Consider the following 26,326-nt stretch of genomic DNA (forward strand, 5'->3'; position numbering starts at 1 on the left):
TTGAGAAGCGACATGATGGATGGTTCTGATGCTTGGGTTACATTCCTTTTCTCTTAGCAGCCTGTGTTCTACTGTCTCCTAGCTTACAGGATTGCAGATGAGTGGTCTTAAACTAGCCTAATTCTTGTTCCTTTATAAGTAACCTATTCTTTCTGTCTGGAACCTTGGTAGTTGTTTTGTTGTGGTTGTTTTCTATGTCTGGAATTCAGGGATTTCATCAGGATATTTCTAGATGCTTATCTTTATTCATGTGAGTCTTTTAATCTTCAGACTCATGTTTCCCTCTCCACCTGTTACTCTTCTTTCTTTTGGGGACTCCTATTATTTGCATGTTAGGTCTTCTGGATCTGTCCTTCAAATTTACATTTAATGGTATGATTTCCTTTCCTTCCTATTTTTGATGTGTTGTAAGATTTCTTCCAGTATCTTTGAGTCTCTCATTAATGACTTTGCCAATTACCAAGTATGTCTATTTTAATGATAAATTCAGGCATTGAAGAAATAACCACAGGATGGGTCCATGAGCCATCTTGGCTCACTGAATTGGCCTAGAGTTATGATTCCGTCTATCACCTGGCTGCTGTAAGCACCTACTTTGATTGATGGACCACAGTGGCCTTTTGGGTCCCCCCGAATGTGTACATTACAGCCAATGTTCAATAACCCATGAAGGGTCTGGATATTTCCTTTTACCCAGTGCACAGACACCCTAGTAAAAGCACCACAGGCCCCTTTGGGGAAGGCTTAGAGGAAGACTTATCATGAATACTTGCAGCAGTGGTACAAGGTCCTTCCTGAAGGAGACTTGACATCACCCTCAATTAAGCAGCTCTAGGTCTATGATATGACTTGGGTCTGCGAACTAGTGAGAGGCTATGATTCTCCACTGTGACAACTCAAATCAGAATTTTGACTACCAGACCTAGGGTTTCTCCTGTTGTATATATCAAGCAGAAGAGAAACATTTCCTGAATGGTAGAGTAAGGACCTCTGAAAATTCACTCCTCCATTAAAAACAATAAGGACTCTGGCTAAGATGGTCAAAATAAGCTTTTTCAGGACTCTGAAAATTAACCAAAGGCTAGCTATAATCCAAGGAGCATTTATTCAAGAAAAATAGCTGTGTCCCAGTGACAACAGTGAACTTTGTGCAGTTTTAACTTGCCCTAGTCACATTCTCTTCCCCACTGGTTCACAAAAACCTTGAAAAATAAAAGCGTCACAAGTAAAGGAGTTGTGAAAACCAATGCTTAGTAGCCACAGGAGGTGGAACAGGTTTGAATCTCTATAACAGTTCCATTCCCAGAGAAGTGTCACTGTTTGGTAGCTCGCTGAAAAGCTCTGTTCTCAGGGTTTCTTTTTATTTGGCCTGACTCAGAACTTTTCCTGTGCTAACAGCTGTATCCCTAGAGATATGTTGAAACATCCCTAGTTTAAAACAATCAGTGACCATTGTTTAATATCACAGTGACCTGAGATGGTGATACCAGTTTTGGGGTAACAAGAGGCTGGACCTCAATCCCTGGTTAGGGAACTAAGATCCCACAAGCTGCATAGCGTGGACAAAAAATTCAAAAATAAAAACTTAAAAAAAAACCAATACCAACTTAAAAAGAAAAACTAGGGAATGAAATATCCATAGATGGCTTTGAAAAGCTCTGACACATTCCTGGGAATCCATATAAGGTCACAAGCATGAGTAGGGCTATGTGCACACCCAGGAAAGACCTGAGAAGACCCTAAGCTCTCACCACTAGCTGACCTTGATGCTCTGTGCAAGCAGGAAGTGGAAGTTAAAGCATTGTTGCACACACACACGCAGCCCCTCAGAAAAGGCTAGAAAATTTATTGGTTGAAGTCATTAAAGGAAATCTCCGTCCAATCATTAGCCGACCACTAAGCAAGCTAATTGAGCACAGACTTCAGTGGCCTTGCACAAAGAATACAGTCTTTATAGAATTTGTCTAGGGAAGTTCATAAACAGCAGCAACAACAACAACAAAGCCTGAGGAGGGGTCGAATCTGAATTTTGGAGCTGTCACCTTATAATATTTAAGATGTCACTGTCAATTAAAAAAACATGTATGAGACATGCAAAAAACAGGAAAGTATGGCCCATACAAAGGAAAAAAAGGAGTCAAAAGAAATTGTCCCTGAGGAAGTTATCAGACAAAGTCTTTAAATCAGCTATTATAAATATATTCAAAGAACTAAAGGAAACCATGCCTAAAGAATCAAAAGGAGGTATGGGAATGATGTCTCATCAAATAAAGAATATTAATAAGCAGATAGAAAAAGTATATTTATATCAAAATATATAAATTATATTAAAATATATATAAAATAGAAATAGAAATTCTGGAGCTCAAAAGTAGAACTGAAATGAAAGAGTCACTAACAGGACTCAATAGCAGATTTGACTTGGCAGAAGAGAGAATCAACACACTTGAAGACAGTTCAATTGAGATTACTCAGTCTGAGGAATAGAAAGAGAAAAGAAGGAAGAAAAATGAATGGTGCCCTCAGAGACCTGTGGGATACCATCAGGTGTACTAATACACACATAATAAGAGTCCCAGAAGGAGAGAAGAGAAAGAGTATTTGAAAGAGTAATTGAAGGAATAATTTTCCCAAATTCTATTTTAAAAAAAATTAATCTACACAGCCAAGAAGCTCAAGGTAGGATAAACTGAAAGAGATTCACATCTAGACACATCATAATCAAACTGTCAAAAGGCAGAGAGAATACTGAAAGCTGCAAGAGAAAAGGCAAATCATTATGTACAAGGGATCTTCCATAAGATTAACAGCTAACTTCTAATCAGAAACTATGGAGGCCAGAAGACAGTGAGATAACATATGCAAAGTGCTGAAAGAACAAAACTGTTAACCAAGAAATCTATACCCAGCAAAACAATCCTTCAAAAAAATAAAGGAGAAATTAAGACATTCCCAGACAAACAAAAATGGGAGAGAATTTATTCCTAGCAGACCTGCCCTACAAGAATACAGAGGGAGTCCTTCAGGCTGAAATGAAAAGACCAGACAGTAACTCAAATCCACATGAAAAAATAAAGAACATCAATAAATGAAACTATGTAAGTACATAGAAAAGACAATATAAATATATTTTGTTTATATTTTTTTGTATGTTTTAAAGACAACTGCAAAAAGCAATAATTGTAAAACTGTGTTTATGGGCTTATAATAAATAAAGATGTAACTTGTATGACAATAATAGCACAAAGGAAGAGTGAGAGAAGGGAACTATATAGGAGCAAGTTTTTATATACTATTGAAATTAGTTGGCATTAACACAAACTAGATTGTTTTAAGTAGAGATGTTAATTGTAATCCCCAGGGAAACTACTAAAAAAGTAACTCAAAAGAATAGAAAAAAGAAACAATGAGGGAGTTAAAATGGAATACTAGAAAATATTTAATGCAAAAAGAAAGCAGTAGTGGAGAAACACAGGAACAAAAAAAAAAAGACATACAAATAACAAATAGCAAAATGACTGATATAAATCCAATCTGTTAGCAATTACATTAAATGTAAATGGACTACACACTGCAGTCAAAAGATATTGGCAGAATGGATTTTAAAATCTCAACATGATCCAACTATGCTGTCTTTATAATCAATGACATAAATAGGTTAAAACTAAAAGGACAGAAAAAGATATGCTCCACAAAAGTAACTATAAGAGGTGTGGAGTGGCTATAATAATTACCAGACAAAACAGAATTTAAAACAAAACTTGTTGCTAGAGACAAAGACATTTTATAATGATAAAAAGGTTGATCCCTGTGGAAGACATAATAATGGTAAACATATATGTACCTAAAAACAGAACCCCAAAATACATGAAACAAAACTTGACAGAATTGAGGGGAGAAATAGACAATTCAGTAATAATAGTTGGAGACTTTAATACTGTACTTTCAATTATGGTTGAAATAACTAGACAGAAGAGCAAGAAGGAAACAAATCCAACAATAGTGGAGTAGGTTTCCCAACTATTTCACTCCTAAGGACTGTGATCAAATACCATTGCCAAAGACCTCTGCTAGCCAAGAAATCAGATTGCCTGGTGGTCCCTGCTGCCCTTTACAGTTGATGTGTCCACCCTGTCTGGATCCCATCATACCCACTGATATCAGGGAGCCCAAATAAATGGTGATATCCCCTACAGTCATACCTGGCCTACAAAGGAGAATAACCAGAGAGCTTTTCAAGCATGGAGGTTCTCCCTTCAATGTTTTAGCAGAGGAATTGCCTTCTGGATCATCTCACTGAATACAGTTGACAGAGTACACATGATAAATCCAGTCTATCACCCTAAGCCTTTGGATTCCTTCTTCTATGTGATGCCAGGAAAACTCTAGCATTTCAACGTCACTAAGTATAGACCACTATTAAGTCCAAATTTCAGTCAGCTAACCAAATAACTAAGAATAGTGCCAACTTCAGGTGTATGAGCCAGCACATTAAATCTGGGATTTTTAGTAAATTCACCCATATAAATGAATGTGGCCCTATCTAGTGTTATATTCTACCCTCATTGGTCTAATACCCTTAGAATCCATTCTCACACATTCTCTAGATTTCTGCCCACATACTAGCAATGTATTGCTATTCTTTTGTTGTGTAAGCTGTTTCTTCCTGGATCATAGTGTGTGCCTGTCTCCCTGGAATGTGTTGAGACTTGACCCTTGTTAAAGGCTTAGAGGCAACAGGGTAGATGTGGTGAGTTTTGAGTGGAATGAGGCATTTCCCAGGCATTTGCCCCAGGTGAGGTTATCACAGGGTTTTCAGACAGAGGAAAGCTAGTCTCATCAGACACAGAAGAGCAAGCTACTTCCACTGTCAGAGGAGACTCAGAATGACTTGGGAGTTCAATTTTGTCTGCTTTATCTGATTCCAACCAGATGCACCCTTCCGAATTTCTGGACCCTATTCTTTCCTGATTGATGCCTTAGTTTTCCGATGACAAATTTGATAAGACTGTGAATTCACTTATTATAAATCATGAACTTACACAATTAAAATTTGTGTTTGACTTTTACCAATATCAGTCCTGGGTCTACATAAGACTGTTTTAGGACTGTCATGTAAGTTTAGTATCCTGGTTCTTAGATCATGACTTGCACTGGGAGGTGATAGACCCAAGTTTGTCATTTTCTCTCTGTAATCTCTCAAGTGCACTACAAAGAATCCATCCTACACCAAGTCCTGAGTCATTACTACCACCATAGGAGTCAAGGGCGGCAGCCAGTTGGGTTCCCAAGGTATGTGCTTCCGTTGGCACCTCATCACAATCAACCACAGGCCACAGTTGGACTAACTGTGATGCCGCTGCACACCGTGGATCACTAGCATCCCATTTCCCATTGACTAGGAGCTCAGCACTGAGCTCAGACTCAAGGGTATGACCATATCATTGCAAAATCCCATCTTTGTGGGTCTTTCTCCTGGGACCACTCCCAGTACCAATTATTATATCAGTCAAGGTCCACCCAGGAGACAGAAGCCACAATGAGAAAGTTTAACATAAAGAATTATTAATAGGGAATTGGCTAATGAGAGCTAAAGACAATTCTAAAGAATACAGAGGACTTCCCTGGTGGCACAGTGGTTAAGAGTCTGCCTGCCAATGCAGGGCACACGGGTTCGATCCCTGGTCCAGGAAGATTCCACATGCCGTGGAGTAACTAGGCCTGTGAGCCACAACTACTGAAGCCTGTGCACCTAGAGCCTGTGCTCCGCAATAAGAGAAGCCAGCGCAATGAGAAGCCCACGTACCGCAAGGAAGAGTAGCCCCTGCTCTCTGCAACTAGAGAAAGCCTGCACGCAGCAACGAAGACCCAACGCAGTCAGTAAATAAGTAAATGAATAAATAAGTGTATATAAAAAAAGAATACAGAAATAGGTATTAAGATCAGCTACTATCCCTAGGACTGCGATAGAGAGCCCAAGGAAGAGTCCTCTCCCACCAGGCTGAGATCCAGACTCCATTTGAAAGGACATGGCAGAGAAATCGCTGACTGCCTCACCAATGGGACTTCCTGGAAATCTGTCTCTGGGGTGTCAGTCAGGTGAAGCTGCTAAACATGAAGCACTGCTAGAACCAAGATTGTAGGAAGTGTTCTCTACAGGAAGCCAGTGCTGGAGAGAGCTTTACCAGTACAGGGATCTCGCACTGTAGAAAGTCATGCCACTGTGCAGTCAAGAGCTAGAGCATGTACACTCAGGGAGAGCCCAGTGCTGGAGAAGGCCGCACCAATACAGGAGTCAAGCACTGTCGGCATTAGAGAAAGCGCACTTGGTAAGAGCACAGTGCTGAAGAAATCCAGACTGCTATGGAAGTCAGGTTTTGTAGAAAATTTGCTCTGCGGGAGATCAGTGCTAGAGAGAGCTGTGTGAGGGTCAAGACTGGTGGTGTGCAAAAGGAGTCTGCACACCAAGAGTTCACCCGCTGCAAAGGCAGCATGTGGTCTGGGGTCTGTGGTGTCCACATCAGGGTAGAGAGGCTGCGGCAAGGTGGTTATAAGTTGGAGGCTGTGAGGTCTTCAAAGGACTCTTCACTCTCACAAACTGTAAGGCAGGGGACCACTGGATGTGCCCACCACATGTGCCCCTGCAAAACTGTGCAGCAAGTGCACGGAAAACGAAACCTCGGCAGGACCAGAGACAGGAAGAGCATCCCCTTCCTCTTTCAATGTCCCTCCAGCGCCCTCTACTGACAAAGCTTAACATCACTGCAAGGAGAAATGCATAAATAGTCCAGTTCAGATTCTCAGGGCAGATACTAAAGCGTGAATTTGGAGCTGCGAGGCAATACATTGAAAACTGTGATAGTAGCAGAATCCTCACAAAGACTCTCAGACCCATAGACTGGGGACCAATATGGCAGGAAGGGCTGAGTAAAAGTCCCACTTCCTACAAAGACAACAAACCAGTAAAAATACCGCATCCCTGGGAGAAGTGTAGAGATTCATGCCAAAGAATTGAAAGAAGCAGAGGTAGTGAGATCTATCACAGACCCATTAAACCTACTGCTTTGGCCTGTGCGGAAGTCAGATGGGGAATGACTGTGGACCATCATGAACTGAATCAGGTGACAATTACAATTGCCGCTGCTGTCCCACATTTAGCAGCTTGCCCCTGGTATTTGGTATGCAGCTATCGATTTGGTTTTTTCTCCATACCGATGTGCAAGGTCCACCAGAGCGGTGTCCTTTTTAGCTGGCAAAGCCACTGTGTCTCTTCAGGGCTCTGTCGCTTCTGCTCTGCCATAATATGGTCTGCAAAGATCTTAATCACCTTAACATCCCACAGAACACACCAGTCCACTCTGTTGACAACATTACTGGGCCTGATGAGCAGCAGGTAACAAGTGCTTTCATTGCCCTAATAAGACACATGCAAACTAGAAAGGGAGAGAGAAACCCCTCTAAAGGGACCATCACTTCAGTGAAGTTTCTGGGGATTCAGTGGCCTAGACTCTAGGCCCTAGAGTATGTAGAGATATCTTCTCCAAGGTGAAAGACAAGTTGCTCCTCATACAACCTACTCCCCCTGAAAGAGGAACAATGCTTGGTAGGCCTAAGTGGATTTCATAGGCGATGTATCTCATCAATAGCATCACCTGGGAGGTGCCAGTTTTGAGTAGGGACCAGAAAAAGAGAAGGCTCTGTGACATGTTCAAGGTGCCCTGTCTCTGTACTTACAATCCCACAGAGCCTGTGATACTCCAGCAAGCGCCAAAAGCAGAATCAAACACAGACTCACAGGATTTTTTGATAAGTGTAGGCTCTTTCCTGCAGACAACTATTCTACTTTTCAGAAACAGTCTCTGGCTTGCTACTGGGACTTGGTAGGAACTGAACACCTAACCAGGGGACATCGAGTGACCATGCAACCTGAGCTTCTCATCATGAATGGGGTGTTGTCTGACCAACCCAACCATGCAGTTGGGTGTGCACAGCAGCAATCTATTGTCACTTGATATAAGAGACCAGGCTTGGAAAGGTCCAGAAGGTATGAGCCATTTACAGGAGCAGGTGTTTCCTGTTGCATAATCTTCTCTCCCTCAATCACTAGCTATGACTTTTGGGGTGTCCCTTACACCCAGCTGACTGATGAAGGAAAGACTCAAGCCTGTTTACAGATGAGTCTGTCTGATAGGCTGTTATGATCTGACAGTGGACAGCTATAGCCCCCTCTCCGTCCAGCGGGATGAACCTGAGGGGGACGGTGGTGAAGAAAAATCCTCACAGTGGACAGAACTTCAAGCAGTGCATTTAGCTGTTCACTGTGTGCCGCATGAGAAATGGCCAGAAGTACGGACTTATACACGTTCATGGGCAGTGGCTAAGGTTTGGCTGGATGGTCAGGAACTTGGAAGGAACAGAATTGGAAGATTGGTGCCAAGAAGTCTGCATTCTTATAGCTCTTCTTTTTTTAAAAAGAAAAAACAATTATTTATTTGGTTACGCTGGGTCTTAGTTGTGGCTTGCCGGATCCTTAGATGTGGCATGTGAAAATCTTAGTTGCGGCATGCATGTGGGATCTAGTTCCCTGACCAGAGAACCAACCCAGGCTCCCTGCTTTGGGAGCACAGAGTCTTAACCACTGCGCCACCAGGGAAGTCCCTTACAGCCCTTCTTTTAACAGTCCTCCTCAATCAGTTTTACTTCAACTGGAGCCATTTCATTCAGGGGCCCAGCTTGGTCTTCTCTCCTCTGGTTTCTTGGTCCCCTAAGATGGGCTGTTAGCTTTTCTTGAGTTTATTTCCTTTTACCACTCAGAACAGGATTTTAGATTCTCTCAAACAGAAGCAAGTGGTATAAGACAGCACTTTCCTCCTGAGTGTGGCAGGGTATTTGTTTGCTTGAGCTGCCATAACAAAGGGCCACAGACTGGTGGCTGAAACAACAGAAATTTATTTTCTCACCGTTCTAGAGGCCAGAAGTCGGAGATTTAAGTGTCAGCAGGCCTGGTTTCTCCTGAGCCCTCTCTCTTGGCTTATAGATAGCCATCTTCTCCGTGTTTCCTCTTCCTATAAGGACACCAGTGGACACCAGTCATATTGGATTAGGGCCCACCATAATGACCTTATTTCAACTTCATTACCTCTTTATTTATTTATAAGGATTTATTATTTATCTGTTTATTTATTAATGGCTGCATTGGGTCTTTGTTGCTGCTCTCGGGCTTTCTCTAGTTGTTGCAGTGCATGGGCTTCTCATTGCAGTGGCTTCTCTTGTTGTGGAGCACGGGCTCTAGGCATGTGGGCTTCAGTAGTTGTGGAATGCAGGCTCTAGAGCGCAAGCTCAGTAGTTGTGGCTCACAGGCTTAGTTGCTCCTTGGCATGTGGGATCTTCCCGGACCGGGGATCGAACCCGTGTCCCCCTGCATTGGCAGGTGGATTCTTAACCACTGCACCACCAGGGAAGTCCCTCGTTACCTCTTTAAAGACCCTATCTCCCAACACAGTCACATTCTGAAGTACTAGAGGTTAGGACTTAAGCATATGAATTTGGAGAGGGTACACAATTCAGCCCATAAGGGCCAATATTGACCAAATTTGAAGACCCTTATCCTACTGCTAAGACATGAAGAGGAAGCCTCACAGACAGGGCTCTTCAAGTGCAGGTAGCAATCTTCTCAAGTCAGTCTACCTGTTCAGCTCCCTCTGAGTCCTCAGAGGTGAGCAGATTAGAGAGGCTCTTTCAGGGCTGTATGTCAGGGGGAAAGGAGGGAGCCCACTGATTACACCCCTCTTCTTGAATTCTAGGCCATGTTACTAAATCCCAGAATTCATGATTTATCCATGGTCATTGGCAGCGCTGGACCATGACAGACCTCCCCTTGTAAAACCTGGAACACAGAGGAGTAAAGCAGAACTCCCAAGTGGAAAAACAGAGCAAGGAACTGGAATATAGATGCATAATTTCTCTTTCTTAAGGAGGCAGGAGGTGAGGAAAGGCAGGAGTGGATACCAGGAGTCCTTCCTCTGCGTGAAGGGAAACACTGGGAGTGGGAAGATGTGTTCTCTCACCAGCACTGTGCAAAGGGATTCCTGATGGGATTCCCACCTTCTCTCCAGCCAGGCTCCATCATGAAGCCAAGTGTATTCATTTCCCTTGCTCCATAACAAATGAGCCCAAATTTAGCAGCTTAAAACTGTGTATTTATTATCTCATATTTCTGTAAGTCAGATCCTGTGGGCTTGCCTGGGTTCTCAACTTAGGGTCTCATAAGGCCCAAGTCCAGTTGTTGACCAGGGTGGGCTCTCACGTAGAAGCTCTGGAGAAGAATCCACTTCCATGCAAGTTCAGGTTGTTGGCCAAATTTAGTTCCTTGCAGTGTAGGACTGTGTGGGATGTCTCCGGGCTGGCTGTCTTCAGGGGCAGCTCTTCAAGAGGCCACGCATTCCTCATCACGTGGGTTCCTTCATCGGCAAGCCAGCAAGGGCTCAAATCCCCCTCATGCTTCACATCTCTGACTTCCTCTTCTGCCACCAGCTGGGGAAAACTCTTTCAACAGGTACCCGATTGGTTGATAATCTCCATATCTTAACCTCAGCCGACTTGGATCTTTTTTTTTTTTTTAATAAACCTCAACAAATGTTTTTAAATTTAAATTTATTTACTTATTGGCTGCATTGCGTTGCTGTGCACGGGCTTTCTCTAGTTGCGGTGAGTGAGGGTTACTCTTTGTGGCAGTGAGAGGGCTTCTCACTGCAGTGGCTTCTCTTGTTGCGGAGCACAGGCTCCAGTAGTTGTGGCACGTGGGCTAAATAGTTGTGGCTCGCGAGCTCTAGAGCACAGGCTCAGTAGTTATGGCACATGGGCTTAGTTGCTCCGTGGCATGTGGGATCTTCCCAGACCAGGGATCGAACCTATGTCTCCTGCATTGGCAGGCAGATTCTTAACCACTGCACCACCAGGGAAGCCCTGACTTGGATCTTTAATTACATCTCCAAAATCTCTTCACAGCAGTACTGTTTGATTGAATAACCAAGGGGCAGGAATTTTAGGGGATTATCTTTTAAATTCTGCCTACCACACAGGAATCCCTGTCTTTGCCTCAGACCTTGAGAGAAAGCCATGCCTCTCTGCCACAGGCTTCCTAGATCCTAGCCTGGTACAAAAAATAAGAAAATGTGGTCCATGCTCTCTTCTCTGGAGAGACCACAGTCAACTCCTCAGCTGGTTCATAAGTTCTCAGCAACTTGGTGTGAATTAGAAGAAGGTGCCCTTTCCTTATACAGATCTATTTACCAGGAAGTGAGTGGCTCCCACAAGACTTGTACAGTGCACAACCTGTACCACTACAAGCAGTGGCCCTGATCCCAGGGGGATCAGATACACCCTGTGCTTTCCAACAACTTGCGCACACTGGCTGTTGCCTATGGAGACATTTTTTTCCCAGAACCCTCCTTTCTGACATTCTTCATTGGTTTATTTTTATCTGTTGGTGACTTCCGGAAAGTACAAAATGCCCATCAATTGACCTGAATGAGGTGATTATTTAATACTCACAAAAAAAATTTCAACCACTGGTCAGATCTCATCTGTTTGGTCATCTCTATAAGTAAATAGCCAAGAGCTTCCAAGGAGCAGACCCTGAAGTCACAGCAATATTAAGGTAAAAATAGCAGCCACTGTTACTCAGTGCCTATATCTATATGCATGTATAGATATAGATCAGATATATATAAACACAACAGGCACACACTCACGCACACACATATACATAATCTCATTTAACCCTCATGGGCACCCTATCAAGTAGGGATTATTATCCCCACCAAATGGACAAGAAAACTGAGGCTTGAGGATGTTACATTACTTGCCCAAGGTCAAGGATATAAACAAGCTGAGTCAGACCTCAAATTTATGCCATGTGATGCAAAGCCCACGCTCCTAACCACTTAGTGGAGATTAGCTGAGTGCTTGTGCCCTGAATTGAGACCTTTGCTCTCTGCCTCTTGCATCAAAGCCAGGGTTTCTCTGGGACTTCACTGGCGGTCTGGTGGTTAAGACTTCACCTTCCAATGCAGGGGGTGCGGGTTCAGTCCCTGGTTGGGGAGCTAAGATCCCATAAGCCTTGGGGCCAAAAAACCAAGACATAAAACAGAAGCAATATTATAACAAACTCAATAAAGACGTTAAAAATAGCCCACGTAAAAAAAACAAAAAAAATCTTTAAAAAAAAAAAAAGGCCAGGTTTCTCTGTGGTGAGACCAGTGGCCCAATCTGGGACAGGGAAGCGGCCAGGCCTGGAATGTTTTAGTTGTATTCATGGGAATGGCCTGCAGGAAAACCTGTGGTAGGGAGTGGTTTGTGGCTACCAGAGAAGGATGGCCAGTGGGGCTTGGAAGGAGGAAAAATGGTAGGCCATCTTGTTCATCAGGGTATCCCCAGTGCCTGGCACCTTGTTGGTGTACAGTTAGTGTTTGCTAAATGACTAAATGACCACCTGTGACAGCATGCCTGTGACAGCTCCTCTCTGTACTGTCTCTCTGATGTTGGCTCCTGCCACCACCCCCTTCCCTTTCCAATAAATTAGCTCACCTGAACTGGATTTTAAAGTGTCCTATGTTGCAGTGTCCTATATGCCAAGTGTTTTATCTGCATCTTCTTTAAAGTGAAGTAAGAACCGGGAGGTCCCTGGTGGCCTAGTGGTTAGGATTCCGAGCCTTCACTGCCGTGGCCCGGGTTGAATCCCTGGTTGGGGAACAAGCTTCAGGGCATGGCAAAAAAAAAAGGTGAAGAACCCACCGATAGATTACTTCATATTTGAGAATGTGAAGTATTCTCAAATATGAAGTAATTTTTGTGTGGCAGGAATATTTTTTGCTAGTGGGAATATCCACTACCTTCTATACTCTAATGCTCAATGTATTACACTCTGGTTAACCAAAAAAGGAAAAAACTGAAATCCATTTTTTTTCCATAGGAGATTTAGGCTTTGATTATAAATTTAACCAATTAAACTATCTTAACTAATTTAAACTGCAAATATAAATTCAGTATACCTGATTCTTTTGACTACTTATATGCTTTAAGCATACACAAACATAGTAATAACAGAATTTATTAACCCTGGCCATCAAAACTGGTTATTAAAGTGCTAAAACTATGGATTTCACTTTTTTTATCCTTATTCTGACACATTCCTGAGGTTGCAGTTTTTATACCTTTGTAAGGTTTCAGTAATTCTATCAGTTATTATTTTTAGGCTTTTCTTAGAGTTTGTGTAATCCTACTAGATCCAAAAGAAAAAGGAAACTGTCTCAGGATCAGCTGAGGTTGCAGGTTCTGGCCAGAGACATGGGACCAGTTTGCCTAGTTCTAAGGAGGCAAACCTGAGCTGCTGATCCTTCATTAGCCCCAGCACCTGTTTGTTCATGGTAAAGTTTGTCTTCTTACCTGTGCGGCTTTTAAATCTCTCCCTTCCTCCCTCCCTCCCTCCCTCCCTTTCTATCTTCCTTCCTTCCCTCCTTCTTTTCTCTCTCTCCTTCTTTCTTTCATATGCTTTAAAAAAACTTTTTATTATGGAGAATTTTTTTTTTTTTGCAAGGTTTTAGTTCCCCAACCGGGGATCGAACCTGTGCCCCATGCAGTAGAAGCGCAGAGTCCTAACCACTGGACCGCCAGGAAAGTCCCTCATTATTGAGAATTTCAAACACATACAAAGTGAATATAATAGTAGGTATATGGCATCCATGAACCCACTACTCAGCTTTAACAATTTCAACTCCTGGCCACTGATTCTCCTCACTCTTTTGAAGCCCAGACATGATAGAATTTCATCTGAATTATTTCAGTATGATTCTCTAAAAGATTAGGAACTTTAAACCACAGTACCATTAACACAACTAAAATTTTTTATATAATTCCTTAATATCAAACATCCAGTGTATTTGAATTTTCAATTTGAGTAAATGTCCCAAAATGCCAACTAAAATTTTTTTCAGTTTGTTTAAATCAGAAGGCAAAAAAATCCATACATATAACTGATTCTTATACAGATACTAGCTTTTGCACCTTGGTGTCTTTTTCAACTTTTGTAAGGCCATTAATACCTGAGCCATTGTCCTTTCATTATGGTCTATTTACCTGGTCTGTTGGCACAAATAAAACCCACCTATTCCATTATTAACTTATAACTGGTAAGGTCACCAAAGTTTCACACACACCCTTTCCTGCCCTCCTACTGACAGAGGATCTCAAACCAGTCTGAGCTTTAAGAATCTGGGGCTTTTTTTCAGTTGCGGTAAAATACACATAACATAAAATTTACCATGTTAACCATTTCTAAGTGTACATTTCCGTGACAAATTACATTCACAGTGTTGTACAATCATCAGCATCATCTATCACCAGAACTCTTTTCATCCTGCAAAAGTAAAACTTGCTATACATTAAACAGTAAATCCTATGCCTCCCTTACCCAGCCCGGACACACCATTCTACTTTCTGTCTCCACGTTTGATTATTATAGGTACCTCACTTAAGTGGAATTATACAGTACTTGTGATTTTGTGACTGGCTTATTTCACTTAACATAATGTCCTTAAGGTCCATCCATGTTGTAGCATGTTTCAGACAGGATTTCATTCCTTTTTAAGGCTGAGTAATATTCCATTGCATGTATATACCACATTTTGTTTCTCACTTCATCTGTTGTTTCTATCCCTTGACTATTGTGACTAAACCTACTATAAACATGGGTGTTCAAATATTTTTTTGAGACTCTGCTTTCAATTCTTTTGGATATATACCCAGCAGTGGAATTGTTGGATCTATTTTGAGGGCCCACAATACTAATTTTTCATAACAGCGGCACCATTTTACACTTCTACCAACAGTGAACAAGGGTTTCAATTTCTCCTCATCCTAGCCAACACTTATTTTCTGTTTTTTTTTTTTTTTTAAACAGTAGCCATCCTAATGAGTGTGAGGCATCATCCCATTGTGGTTTTGATTTGCATTTTCCTAATAATTAGTGATGTTGAGCATCTTTTCATATGATTGCTGGTCATTTGTGTATGTTCCTTGGAGAAATGTCTCTTCAAGTTCTTTGCTCATTTTTCAGTCGGGCTGTTTTATTGTTACATTGTGGGAGTTCTTTAGATAGTCTGAATATCAATCCCTTATCATAGAATCTAGGGATCTTTTTGATAAGACCTGTATTTTAAAACTCCTTCATGTGTCATCTCTTAAGAGATGAGGTAGTAAGTGTGTTTAAGTTAGTTCTCATCAGGACAAATGGGTACATCATCCTATTGGAACGGAGTGTTAAAATTTCCTACCTTGTTACTTTTAAATTTTATTTATTTATTATTTTTTGGGGGGTACACCAAGTTCAATCATCTGTTTTTATACACATATCCCCGTATTCCCTCCCTCCCTTGACTCCCCCCCCACCCTCCCCGTCCCAGTCCTCTAAGGCATCTTCCATCCTCGAGTTGAACTCCCTTTGTTATACAACAACTTCCCACTGGCTATCTACTTTACAGTTGGTAGTATATATATGTCTGTGCTACTCTCTCGCTTCATCTCAGCTTCCCCTTCATCCTACCTTGTTACTATATGTAGTCATCAGTGCTGTCCAGTGATGGTAACCTTGCTTTTCCAGGTCACTGGACTCACAGTTCCTTGGGTCTATTCTTTCCTCCTTGCACAGTTACAAATGAGTTCATATTATGCCTTACAAATAGAGGAAGAATAGAAGAAACAAAATATCCATATATTAACACTCTCCTACTTATAAAAATTATCAAAAGTATACATATCTATTCTCATCACCTTTCTTTATTAAAGAAAGGTAGTATAACTACCTTTTTGAAGACTTGATATTAACTACTTTTGGGTATCTCACAGCTCACAGCCTTTCCCAGACATCTCCCTTAAGCATAACGGTTGTCATATTTTGGGGGATGCTCAAATTGTTACAGTTTGGACAATGGAAGTCCATTTAATTCACATCTTTCTCTTTGCAACACTACCCCTGACATCCTTGAAAATATCTTGACTTTCTGCCCTCAACAGGATGCTTGTAGACCCATCCTGATTTTTCTTGTCTCAAGAAATGGGATCCACTACCCTCCTAGGACTCCTGGTTATTTTAATGGTAAATAATATGACACCACCATCTGGGCATTAGGGGTATACATCAGCGTTGGTAGGCGGGTACGGAACTTCGCTTGGTATGAAGAAGTGTTCTTTTAGGTACAGGTTTTTGTTGTTTTGTTGTTTTGTGTTGTTTTGCCTCTCAGGGCAGCTTATGCGAGCTTAATTTCCTGACCGAGGACCAAACCCAGGCCCTCAGCAGTGAAAGTGTGGAGTCCTAGTCACTGGACCACCAGGGACCTCCCCCTTAGAGGTTCATGTTGATCTTTCCAATCTAACATCGCTGCTGGCCCTGCCTTCCTGACGGTCTGCAGCCCCTTGACTCTGCCCTTACTATTATCCCCACCTGAGAGCTGACCAGACTGAGACTCTGTAAGAAGTTATGCAACTTGCCTCAGATCACACTGCGAGTAAGTGTAGTGCTGCCTGGCTCTGCCGAATTTCACAAACTGAGCTCGCACATGGCCTAACCTGCACCTCTGCTCGCCGTCAGAAATCCATCATTTGCAAAGACTTTCCACCAAGTTGCCCCATTTAGGACTCCCAAGGCAGGGTCTTCTTAGTCTTGGCTGGGGTGAGGAGAAGAGAAAACACTACAGATTCTTCTTTCCTCCCTGCAGGATTCGGGAGTGAGGATGACAAGGAGAGCCCTCCACGAGAAAGGCCTGAAAACAGAGCCCCTCAGGCGGCTCCTTCCCAGGAGGGGCCTCCGGACAAACGCCCGGCCCACTTCTGCGGTGCTGCAGGACCCCAGAGCCCCCGGGGGAGGAAGCAAGGCCCCGAGGGCACCAAGGATGATCCCCCAGGGGAAGGGGAGGTGAGCCGGCTCCCCAGGCAAGGCGAGGCCCTTAGGTTTCCCTTGGCCGCCCCAAGATCCAGCCACCCACCCGTGCCCCCGAGAGTGCAAAGAGCTTCCCGGCTCCACAGCCACCGCGGGATCATCCGGGGCAAGCGGCCCCAGCCTGCCCCGAACCTAAGGTCACAGCACCCTTCTGGCTCGCCACCGACACCCGCACAGAGCGGGCTCAACTACACCGCAAGCGTGGGAAGGGCTTCGAGCACAATCGAACCACATCGAGCACCTGAGGACGCATCTCAGCCAGAGCGCCCGGAGTGCCGGGTGAGCCCAGGCCTCCACCCCGAGGGGCAGCCCTGGACGCGCCCTGGCCTCCGCTAGCCTCCAACCGCGGCCCCTGCAGGCTGCGCATGCGCGGAGACCCTGCCACACGCCCACCTACCTACCCTCTCCCTACAGCCTCCTCCAAGGCCCACGGATGCCGGGCCTGCAGGTGGGTTCCGTCGATTCGCTGGAGGACCTGCAGCAAGACCTCCCGGCGGGGCCAGCCTCGACAAGTTCCCTGGGGTAGGCGGCCTGGGCTAGCAGGGAGCGCCTGAAGCTTCTGGTACCGCCCCGAGCCGGCCCCAACAGACCCAGAAAATCTCCACCTGGAGAAGACCTGGGGCAACTGAGCCCTTTGAGTGGTTCCAAGGGCTGTCACCGAGCTCTTGCGGGCCACTCCGCTGCTGGGCCTGCCCTCCTAGGAAATATTCACGTCTCCCGTTGGTTGAGGGCTTACTCCGTGCCACGCTTTGTGATTTATAGGAATGATCTCGTTCAGTCCTCACCACATCCCTGTGCCATTGGTGTTCTCATTATCAGCATTTTACAGAAGGAGAAACTAAGTCTCAGAGAGGTTAAGGGACCGGCCCAAAGTCACACAGCCAGTATGTGGCAGAACTAGCTTTCAGACGCAGGTCTGCCTGCCTGACTCCACAGCCCGCCCGATGGTACCGCTTCTCCTGCTGGTACAGGAGTGAAGGGTGCAGGTTTGACAGGACATCTGCTTATGAAACATACGTTTTTCTCGTGGTCATTATATAAAACACTTTTTATACTAAAGTAAGCAGACACGCTCTGGAATGAAAGTGAACGTTTGCACCAACGATTGAGATGCAACTTGAGACATTGTAGAAATTTTATGCCAAGGCGGACGCTTCAGGCTCAGCCTCTGACTCTCTGAAGTGACCTCTTCTCAGACCTCTGCCTTTAGAGGGATGTTGCCCAGGGAAGCTCTGCTCCAGGGTCAGTTCCTATGTGGAGCCTTTCTGGAGGCCAAGGAAGTTGGACTCTCCCCAGTTTGCCATCCCACCGAGTTGCTTAGGAAGTTCATCCAGTTTCTCCTGTCTAAGGTTTCTAAATTCCCAACAGATATCAATCTAGAATTGACGATTGAAAAATTGGAATTCTTGGGAATTCCTGAAATTTTGTTATTCTGTATTTTTCATAACTTTCTATTTTTTTTTAATAAATGAGAAATACACATTTAGTAGTAGTTACAAAGACTGTAGGCTGTAGCAAATTTTCAAAACCAGGAAAATATCAGGGAACATGACTGGGTAGTATTCAGATGACAAAATGTTTAAACCTTCAAGATCAACTGCACTACACAGACTCGTGCTCAAATTGCCAATTTAAAGACTTGTTTCTAAAACTTTTTCTCAGAACATCATGCATAGGATTTATATGAGATATAAAATACATGTAAACAGGTTAATATTTAATTTGCGAGAGTGACTCACTGGTCACAGCACATAGGGCCATGAATGTGTTTTTTTGGTTTGTTTGTGGCAGCCTGTGGGATCCTAGTTCCCCAACCAGGAATCGAACCTGGGCCCTTGGCAGTGAAAGGGCAGAGTCCTAACCACTGGATCACCAGGGAATTCTCACGAATACGTTTTTAATATGGCAATAGCTACAAAAAAAAACCCTACCCAAAACAGAAAACAAACAAAAAACAACCCCCCCCCCCCAAAAAAAAGCACCTGATTAGATTATGACCACTTCTCTCCTATACTCAGGTCCCAAGTTCCAGAAATGTCTACCTTAACCTTGGACTGTGTCAGCGTTTCCTTCTCGTGCTTTCTATTTGACATTAGTGGAGTCCTTCAAACCAGGAATGCCTTGATGTTTATTGTGTTTTTTTTGTTTTTTTTTTTCTTGGCGCACAGGCTTAGTTGCTCCGCGGCATGTGGGATCTTCCTGGAGCAGGGCTTGAACCCATGTCCCCTGCATTGGCAGGCGGATTCTTAACCACTGCGCCACCTAGGAAGCCCTTGATGTTTATTGTTAAGCATTCGTTCTCACAGGAGAATTATAATATTTTTTCCTGTATTCCCCATTTCTTGACTGATTCTTCTTGGGATTCAGAAAAACATAAATTTCCTGAAAATGGTCGGGAAGGACTTCCTGCATTGAAATAATCTTCTGAACTGAGCAGGATTGGCAAGGCAAATCTGCTGCAGAAATAATTATCTCGTATATTGTAAAGCCCACTTACCGAAACTTCACTGCTTCACCAATTTCAGGAGCCTCAGAGCCAGAAGATCCAATTATGGATTCCAGCTCTGCCAGTTCCTGGTTGTGAGACCTTGGGCAAGTCACTTTGCCTCTCTCAGCTTCAATCTAATGGATACAATGATACCTGGAAAATAATGTACTCGCATTGTGAGGCGCTACTAAAGAAGGGTTAAAAGTGTGGCTTTGGAGTCAGACAGGCTGAGGTTTGAATTCATTACTTACTACCTCTTTGGTCTGGGGTGAGGTCTAACCACTCTGAGCCCCATTTTTTCTCTTCTGTAAAATGGAAAAACTGATTGAGCCCATTTCATAGGATTTTGGTGAGTTTAAATGAGATCACCCACAGAAACACTTAACACAGAGCTTGGTACATTGTGAATGCTTGATGCGTGTGGACCAGTGTCATTATTATCTGCTGTATCTACCTCACAGGGCAGTTGTGAGGATGAAAGGGAGGTTATGTTGTGGAAGTGGTTTCTAAGCTGTAAAATGGTCATCCACACACTTCCCTTTCCTTCAGAGATGAGATGGCCAGAAGCTACTGGCAGACATCAGTGGTTTCTCCCACTAAGGAGCCTGTGAATATCTACCTGTACCCACATAAGGTAGCTGTGTTGAGGAGGCAGTGTCACCATGGTTACCTGGAAAAGAAGGTTTCGTTGCAATCAGGTAGGCAAACTCTAGCATCATCTGACTGGGGGCGCCCTTGGGGGAAAGCCAATTTTTAGAAGGAGGCTTTGGAGGAAAGACAGCATGGCACAGAGCCTGCCTACCATAAGTTTGTTTAATAGGATCAGATCCAGAGAAGGGGGCACGTAATAGACGGTCGTGAGGAGGACGCTTTGACCATTGTCTGAAATTGTTATTGGCTGAATTTAGGAGACAGTCCTATTAGCCGGAACCAGTACATCCCGCTCCTGCCGTGGATACACTTATGATGCTCACTCATTCCTAGGCTGTGGACCAAACATGGATCAGAGGGCTCTCCAAAGATGATCTTACATAATCCTGACAGCAGCCCCATAAAGTAAATACTAGCATTACTCCCATTCTGCAGCTGAGAGCTTAGAGTCTGGGAAAGTTAAGTCCGTCGCCTGAGGTCACACAGCCTATATGTTGTAGAGTCAGGATTCAGACCAAGTCCAAGTCCTTAGCCTCCTCCAGTCTTCCTCAACTCACCGGTGCCAAATGCTGAGCTTGAACAAGGAAGAAGGAAACACAGATGTGTGGGATTTAGTGCCTCAAGTGGCCTCCTCTCTTGCCTCCTGTGACAAGTCTCTCTCCCGATACTATGCCTACTTTTCTGGACACCGTTTCTTTACTTCCAGGGATGTTTTTTTCTGCTTAGCCCTTAACTCCAGGTTCTCTGGTCCCCATCCTTGGACTCTTTCTTTCGTGCAGGACTGTGAGAGATCTTTATGTCCACAGCTTCAGCTGCTGGTCATCTCTCCTATTTTTTTTTTTTTTAATTCTTTGGCCATGCTGTGTGGCTTTTGGGATCGAACCCGGGCCCTTGGCAGTGAAAGCGTGGAGTCCTAACCACTGGATCACCAGGGAAGTCCCCATCTCTCCTTCTAATCCAGACTGCCCCTTTGAGCACCAGCCCAATCCAACCAACTCCCTCCTTGACATCCCCTGTGACTGTCCAGGCTCCCAACTGAATTCATCCTCTCCCCCTTAGCATGCCTCTCCTCCTCAGTTCCCCTTCCTCCTTACCATGGCTTCCGAGTTTCCAACACTGGTGTAGCAGTGAGGAACCCCAGAAGCCTTCCTAGACAAAGCCTCTTGAGTCAGGTCGCAGGGCTGGAGAGGCACTTAGGGTGTGTTCTCTGAGAGCTGCCATTGGTTTGGGGGTGAACTTGGAGGGTGAAATGCATCATTTAATCAACTGTCTGCTGAGTGCCCGGCAGTGGGCCAGATCTAGTAGCTGGGGCAGAGGACATGTTCATGAATGAAACAGACAGGTTCCCTGGCTTCAGGGAGCTCTCAGGCCACTAGAGAAGATGGACCTCAAGCAATCCTCCCCAAATACGGACTCTTACAAACTGTGACAGCTATCATGAAGGAAAGGCTCAGGCTGCTATGAAAGAACACAGTAAATCTATACTGGGTTGGGGGCAGGGTCAAAGGCCATTTTGAGAAAGTGACAATTACTATTTTCCTGAGAAGTGAGTTGAGGGAAGAGAATTCCATGTAGAAACAACAGCAGGTACACGCACAAAGGCCCAGAGGTGGGCAAGAACTCGGTGTGCTGGGAAAACTGAAAGGCAACTCGTGTCTATGGAGCTGAGTACGTTGGGGCCTGAGGGCAAGAGACAACTGACCTGGCTGACTGGGGACGGTGGCAGGTGTCTTGTGGGCCATGGTAAGAAGGGATGTTTTGGTTTAACTTTTACTTGGAAATAATTTTGAAGTTACTGAAAAGTACGAAGGGCATCTGTATGTTCTCTACTCCAAACTCATGTGTTAAAATTGTTTTTTCTCTATATGTAGTATATACGTGTGACTTTTATTCTGAACTATTTGAGAATAAGTTGCATACATCTTGTTCCTTTACCCTTAAATACTTAGTATTTCCTGCCCCAGTGCCGTACAGTTATCCACTTGACTAAATTTAACATTGATGCGATATGGTACCTAATTTACCATCCACTTTGTCAATTGTCTCAATAATATCCTCGATGTAGTATTTTCCCCCCTAGTCCAGAATCCAGGCTAGAAATGATGCATTGCATTAAATTGTCATTTCTCTTTAGTCTCCTTTAATCTGGAATAGTTAGCCTTTGTCTTTTATGACATTGACATGGTGGAAAAATGCAGTCTTCCCCTTTAATAGAATGTTCCTCATTTGAGCTTTGTCTGCTGTGTTTTCATTATTATGTGTGGGTTAAGAATTCCTGCTGGAAGACTGTATAAATGTTGTCGTATCCTTCTCAGTGTGACAACAAGAGACACACAATGTCTGCCTGCTCCTCAGTGATTTTAATTTTATCTGATTTCTCCAATCTCTAGTTAAAATTTTTACCTTGTAGATGATAAGCTGTCAGGGAGATACATTACAACCACGCAGATATCCTATTCTATAGATTATTAAATAGATGAGATTGACTATCTCTTCCTGATTCTTGCCTGAATCAGATCAGTCTTTATCACGATGGTTACAAAATGATGACTTCAACTCCAGGACTTCCTCTACTTGACATTCTTCTGCCTCCTTATTTAATATTTATTAGTAGTAGCGACTTTGATATTTCTATTATTTTCCAATAATTTCATAGTTATTAACCTTGATTATTTTGGTGCTCAAATTGCCCCAGATTTGGCCAGTGGGAGCCTGGTTTTTATCTCCACTTCCATGGAGTAGCAAGATTCTATTTGCACATATGACCACCTTTTACTGTGTGACAGTGTGTTGTCACAGACGTAGGGAGACCCGATGGGAAGCTCTTGTGTAGTCCAGGAGGGAGATGTGGCTTAGACTGGGGCGGTGACATATTGGATGGGGAGAATGGGTGGATGTTAGAGAAACTTTGGTGGTAGAATCCGCGGGACTTAGTGGGAGGGGGTAAATATGCACGCAGCAGAGAGGGAGGAGTCAGGAGTGACCAGAGCAGCTGGGTGGATGGTGGAGTCGTTTACTGATGGGGGGAAGACAAGCAGAGTAAGGGGGTCAGGTGGGATGGGTGTTTTAGACAGTGGAGTTGGAGATGTCTTTGACATCTGAGTGAAGGTGTCAAGTAGACAATTGGATATATTGTTCTGGAGCTGACAAGTCCAGACCAGAAGAAAATTTAGGAGTGCCACAGATGCATGATTTCTGAATCCACGGTCCTGGGTAAAATGCTGTAAGAGGGAAACGTGGAGGAGAGGGAGGGACCAGGGCAGGAGAATCCTGAGGGAGTTCACTGTTTGGGGATCTGGAGGAGCACAGCAGGAGTTGGCCATGGACGGGTCTGTGGGGTCAGATCCCACGGAGCCTGGAATGTCAGGCCACATCCCGAAGGCTCTGGGGAAGCATTGAAGGATTCTAAGTAGGGAGGTGAGGGACAGGGAATGATCTGAGTTTTAGAAAGACTGTTCTGAGAGCCAAGAGGGGATGATTTGGCGGGTCGTGACAGTAGCTAATGCTATGGTTCTCTCTAAAGTCAAATCGACTTCTTGTTTGCCACTGGAGCTTACTCAGATGGTGACCTGCACCTGAATGCCCTCTCCTTGTCCATCTGGGCACAAAAAAATGATCAAAACCTCTGCCCCAGCTGCTCTTATCGGCCCCAGGTAATGTGACAGCAAACCCCCATCTCCTTGCTTCACTTTGGCTGGAGCCTTTTTTTTGGAGGGGTGGCAGGTTAACCTTTTGAACCAGGTGAAGCACAGGTGTGCAGGGGATGGTCTCTGAGGTTTGTGGGAGTCTGTTTAGGGACTGCCATCCTCTGCCCCAGCCTGCTTTGAGTTCATTGTGGTCTCCGTCACCCAGGCAATCTCCCATTTAAACCTGTATGTTGTCCCCTCCCCACCCCTGCACATGCAGGGGGAGATGAGTTGCCTCTGGAAGAACATCTCAGTGCATCCTCTCCTTAGCAGGGGTGGCACTGTGCGGGGCCCTCCAGTTCTGCCTGAAGTGTGTCGGCAGCCCATTTGGATGGAGACACAGACAACCAGAGGTGGTCATTTTAAGAGGCCAGGGGAGGGGCAGATGCTGTGAAGCCCAGGAAAGGCAAGGTTGCTTCTAGCTGGAGAAATCAGGAAAGATCCCTTGAGAAGGTGGCATTGAATCAGGCCTTGAGGGTAGAGGATTATTCAGTGGAAAAGAGGAAATAAGAAAAAAAATCAAAGTCCCACGCCTCGTATTTTATCGACACAGTCAGCACAGTTGTTATTGGAATAACTATCCCGTGAGGCCGATCCTCCATTGTTAGTTCTCTGACTGCTGGAATAATTCATTCCAGGCCTCATGACATTGGTTTGGGGCCTGTGGCCGGGCAGGGGGGACAGAAGCAATTTGGGACCAAGTGCAGCTCAGGAATCAGTGCTTGAGCCCACCTGCTCATTCTTGCATTCAGCAAAGGACCCACCACACCCCAGGCCCTGAGGATATGACGATAAGGGGGACATGGTTCCTGTTCTAAAGACCTCACGTCTACTAGAAAGGGAGTCACAAGTGGAGAGAATTTGTTGTAGGGCACGGGTAGATGCCACTGTAGAGGCACAGCGCATACAAGATATGGTGCTGACACAGGGAAAGAGGCCTTGGGAGCTGAGGCCTTGGGAGCAGACGAACACATCAGGCAGAGCAAGACAGCGAGAATGGGGAGCTCTGAGGACACACGTCAGAGGGTCAGGTTCACGTGGAGCACGATAACGTGCTTCTCTGTCCACAGGCCGGAAGGCACAGCTCTCCTACTCTTACGATTCTGGGCATTCATTTTTTCTGTTTTTTATTTCAAATATTTCCTTTCCCATTTTGGGGGTGGGGGAGTGTTTTATACTCTTTTCCAAAATCTCAATTTGCATGCTTAATTTGTTTGTTTTATTTTTCTCTTTTGACACTAAAAGCATTTAATGCTATTAATTATGCCTCTACAGATAGCTTTGACTGTATCCTTTTCTAATGATTTTATTACTATTTTCTAAATAGTTTGCTTTTTATCCTTGATTTACTTCTTGTCCTAAGGGTAATTTGAGATGTTATTTATGTTTTTCAATTTCTAAGTGGTGTGTTTTATATTATTGTTAGTTGTACTGCATTTTGATCTGAGACTGATTTCTAGAATTTCCACTTTTCAAAATTTACCAAAATATTCTCTGTAGCTTAATATTTATTGAATTTTGTCACTGTCCATGAAACTTGAAATGAAGGTACATTATTTGTTTTCAGGGTCAAGAATTTATATGTTCATATCTTTTATGTCCTTATTTATTTTTTGATTGTTTGGAAAACGTGTTAGAGTATTTCCAATAAAACTGTTTCTCATGTTTCTTCTCGTATTATGAAATACTTGATTGCGTGGATCTTTATTATTTAACACATAAGAAATTAAACCCAGGACTTCCCTGATGATCCGGTGGTAAAGAATCCACCTTTCAATGCAGGGGACGCGGGTTCAATCCTTGGTCAGGGAACTAAGATGCCACATGCCTTGGGGCAACTAAGCCTGCGTGCCCCAACTAGAGAGCCTGCGCACCACAAAACTACAGAGTCCACACAGTCTGGAACCCGCGCACCACAGCTAGAGAAGACGAAACCCACACACCACAACTAGAGAGAAGCCCTCGAGCCACAACAATAGATTCCGCATGCCTCAACCTAGATCCCACCTTCCACAGGTAAGACCTGAAATGGCCAAAAATAAATAAATAAGAACTTAGACCCCTTCACAGAAGGGGTTTAATTTCTTTTATTTCTTTTGTTTATTTATTCATTTAATTTAATTTATTTTATTTATTTCTTTTATTTAAATTTTATTTTTTATTGAAGTACAGTTGATTTACAATGTTGTGGACGTATACCTTTTAGAGAGTGAGGCTAAGAGTTCACATTCTGTCAGCCTGGATTCACACCCCAGCTCCACCATCTCTCAGCTTAGATTTCTTATCTGCAAAATGGAGCTAATAATGGTATTTCCAAGTTCGGGTTTTTTAAGCACGCACTGCCCATTCTCTTTGCTTGGCACTGCAATAAACTTTGTTCTGTTTTGTTTTAATAAACCTTTTTCTTAAAAAATGGTATTTCCTTGTCCCTTGTATAGTTGGATTAAATGAGATGGCGAATAGAAAGCATCTAGAATGCTGCTTGGCACAAGGTACGTGCTCGATAAA

The 26,326-nt window shown here is 43.8% G+C and overlaps 1 protein-coding gene across 3 annotated transcripts in view; it reads left to right on the forward strand.

The window, feature by feature from the left end:
- Positions 1 to 25,466, forward strand: part of BCL7C (BAF chromatin remodeling complex subunit BCL7C) — a 42,727-nt gene extending 17,261 nt beyond the window's left edge. For all 3 annotated transcript variants that reach the window (XM_057748062.1, XM_057748058.1, XM_057748059.1), the window contains one exon: positions 16,773 to 25,466. In XM_057748062.1, coding sequence (XP_057604045.1) covers positions 16,773 to 16,973 — 201 coding nt within the window. In that variant the 3' untranslated portion in view covers positions 16,974 to 25,466. The remainder of the gene's footprint in view (positions 1 to 16,772) is intronic.
- Positions 25,467 to 26,326: the final 860 nt, after the last annotated feature.

Source organism: Hippopotamus amphibius, chromosome 9, assembly GCF_030028045.1.
Source record: "Hippopotamus amphibius kiboko isolate mHipAmp2 chromosome 9, mHipAmp2.hap2, whole genome shotgun sequence".
NCBI lineage: Eukaryota > Metazoa > Chordata > Mammalia > Artiodactyla > Hippopotamidae > Hippopotamus > Hippopotamus amphibius.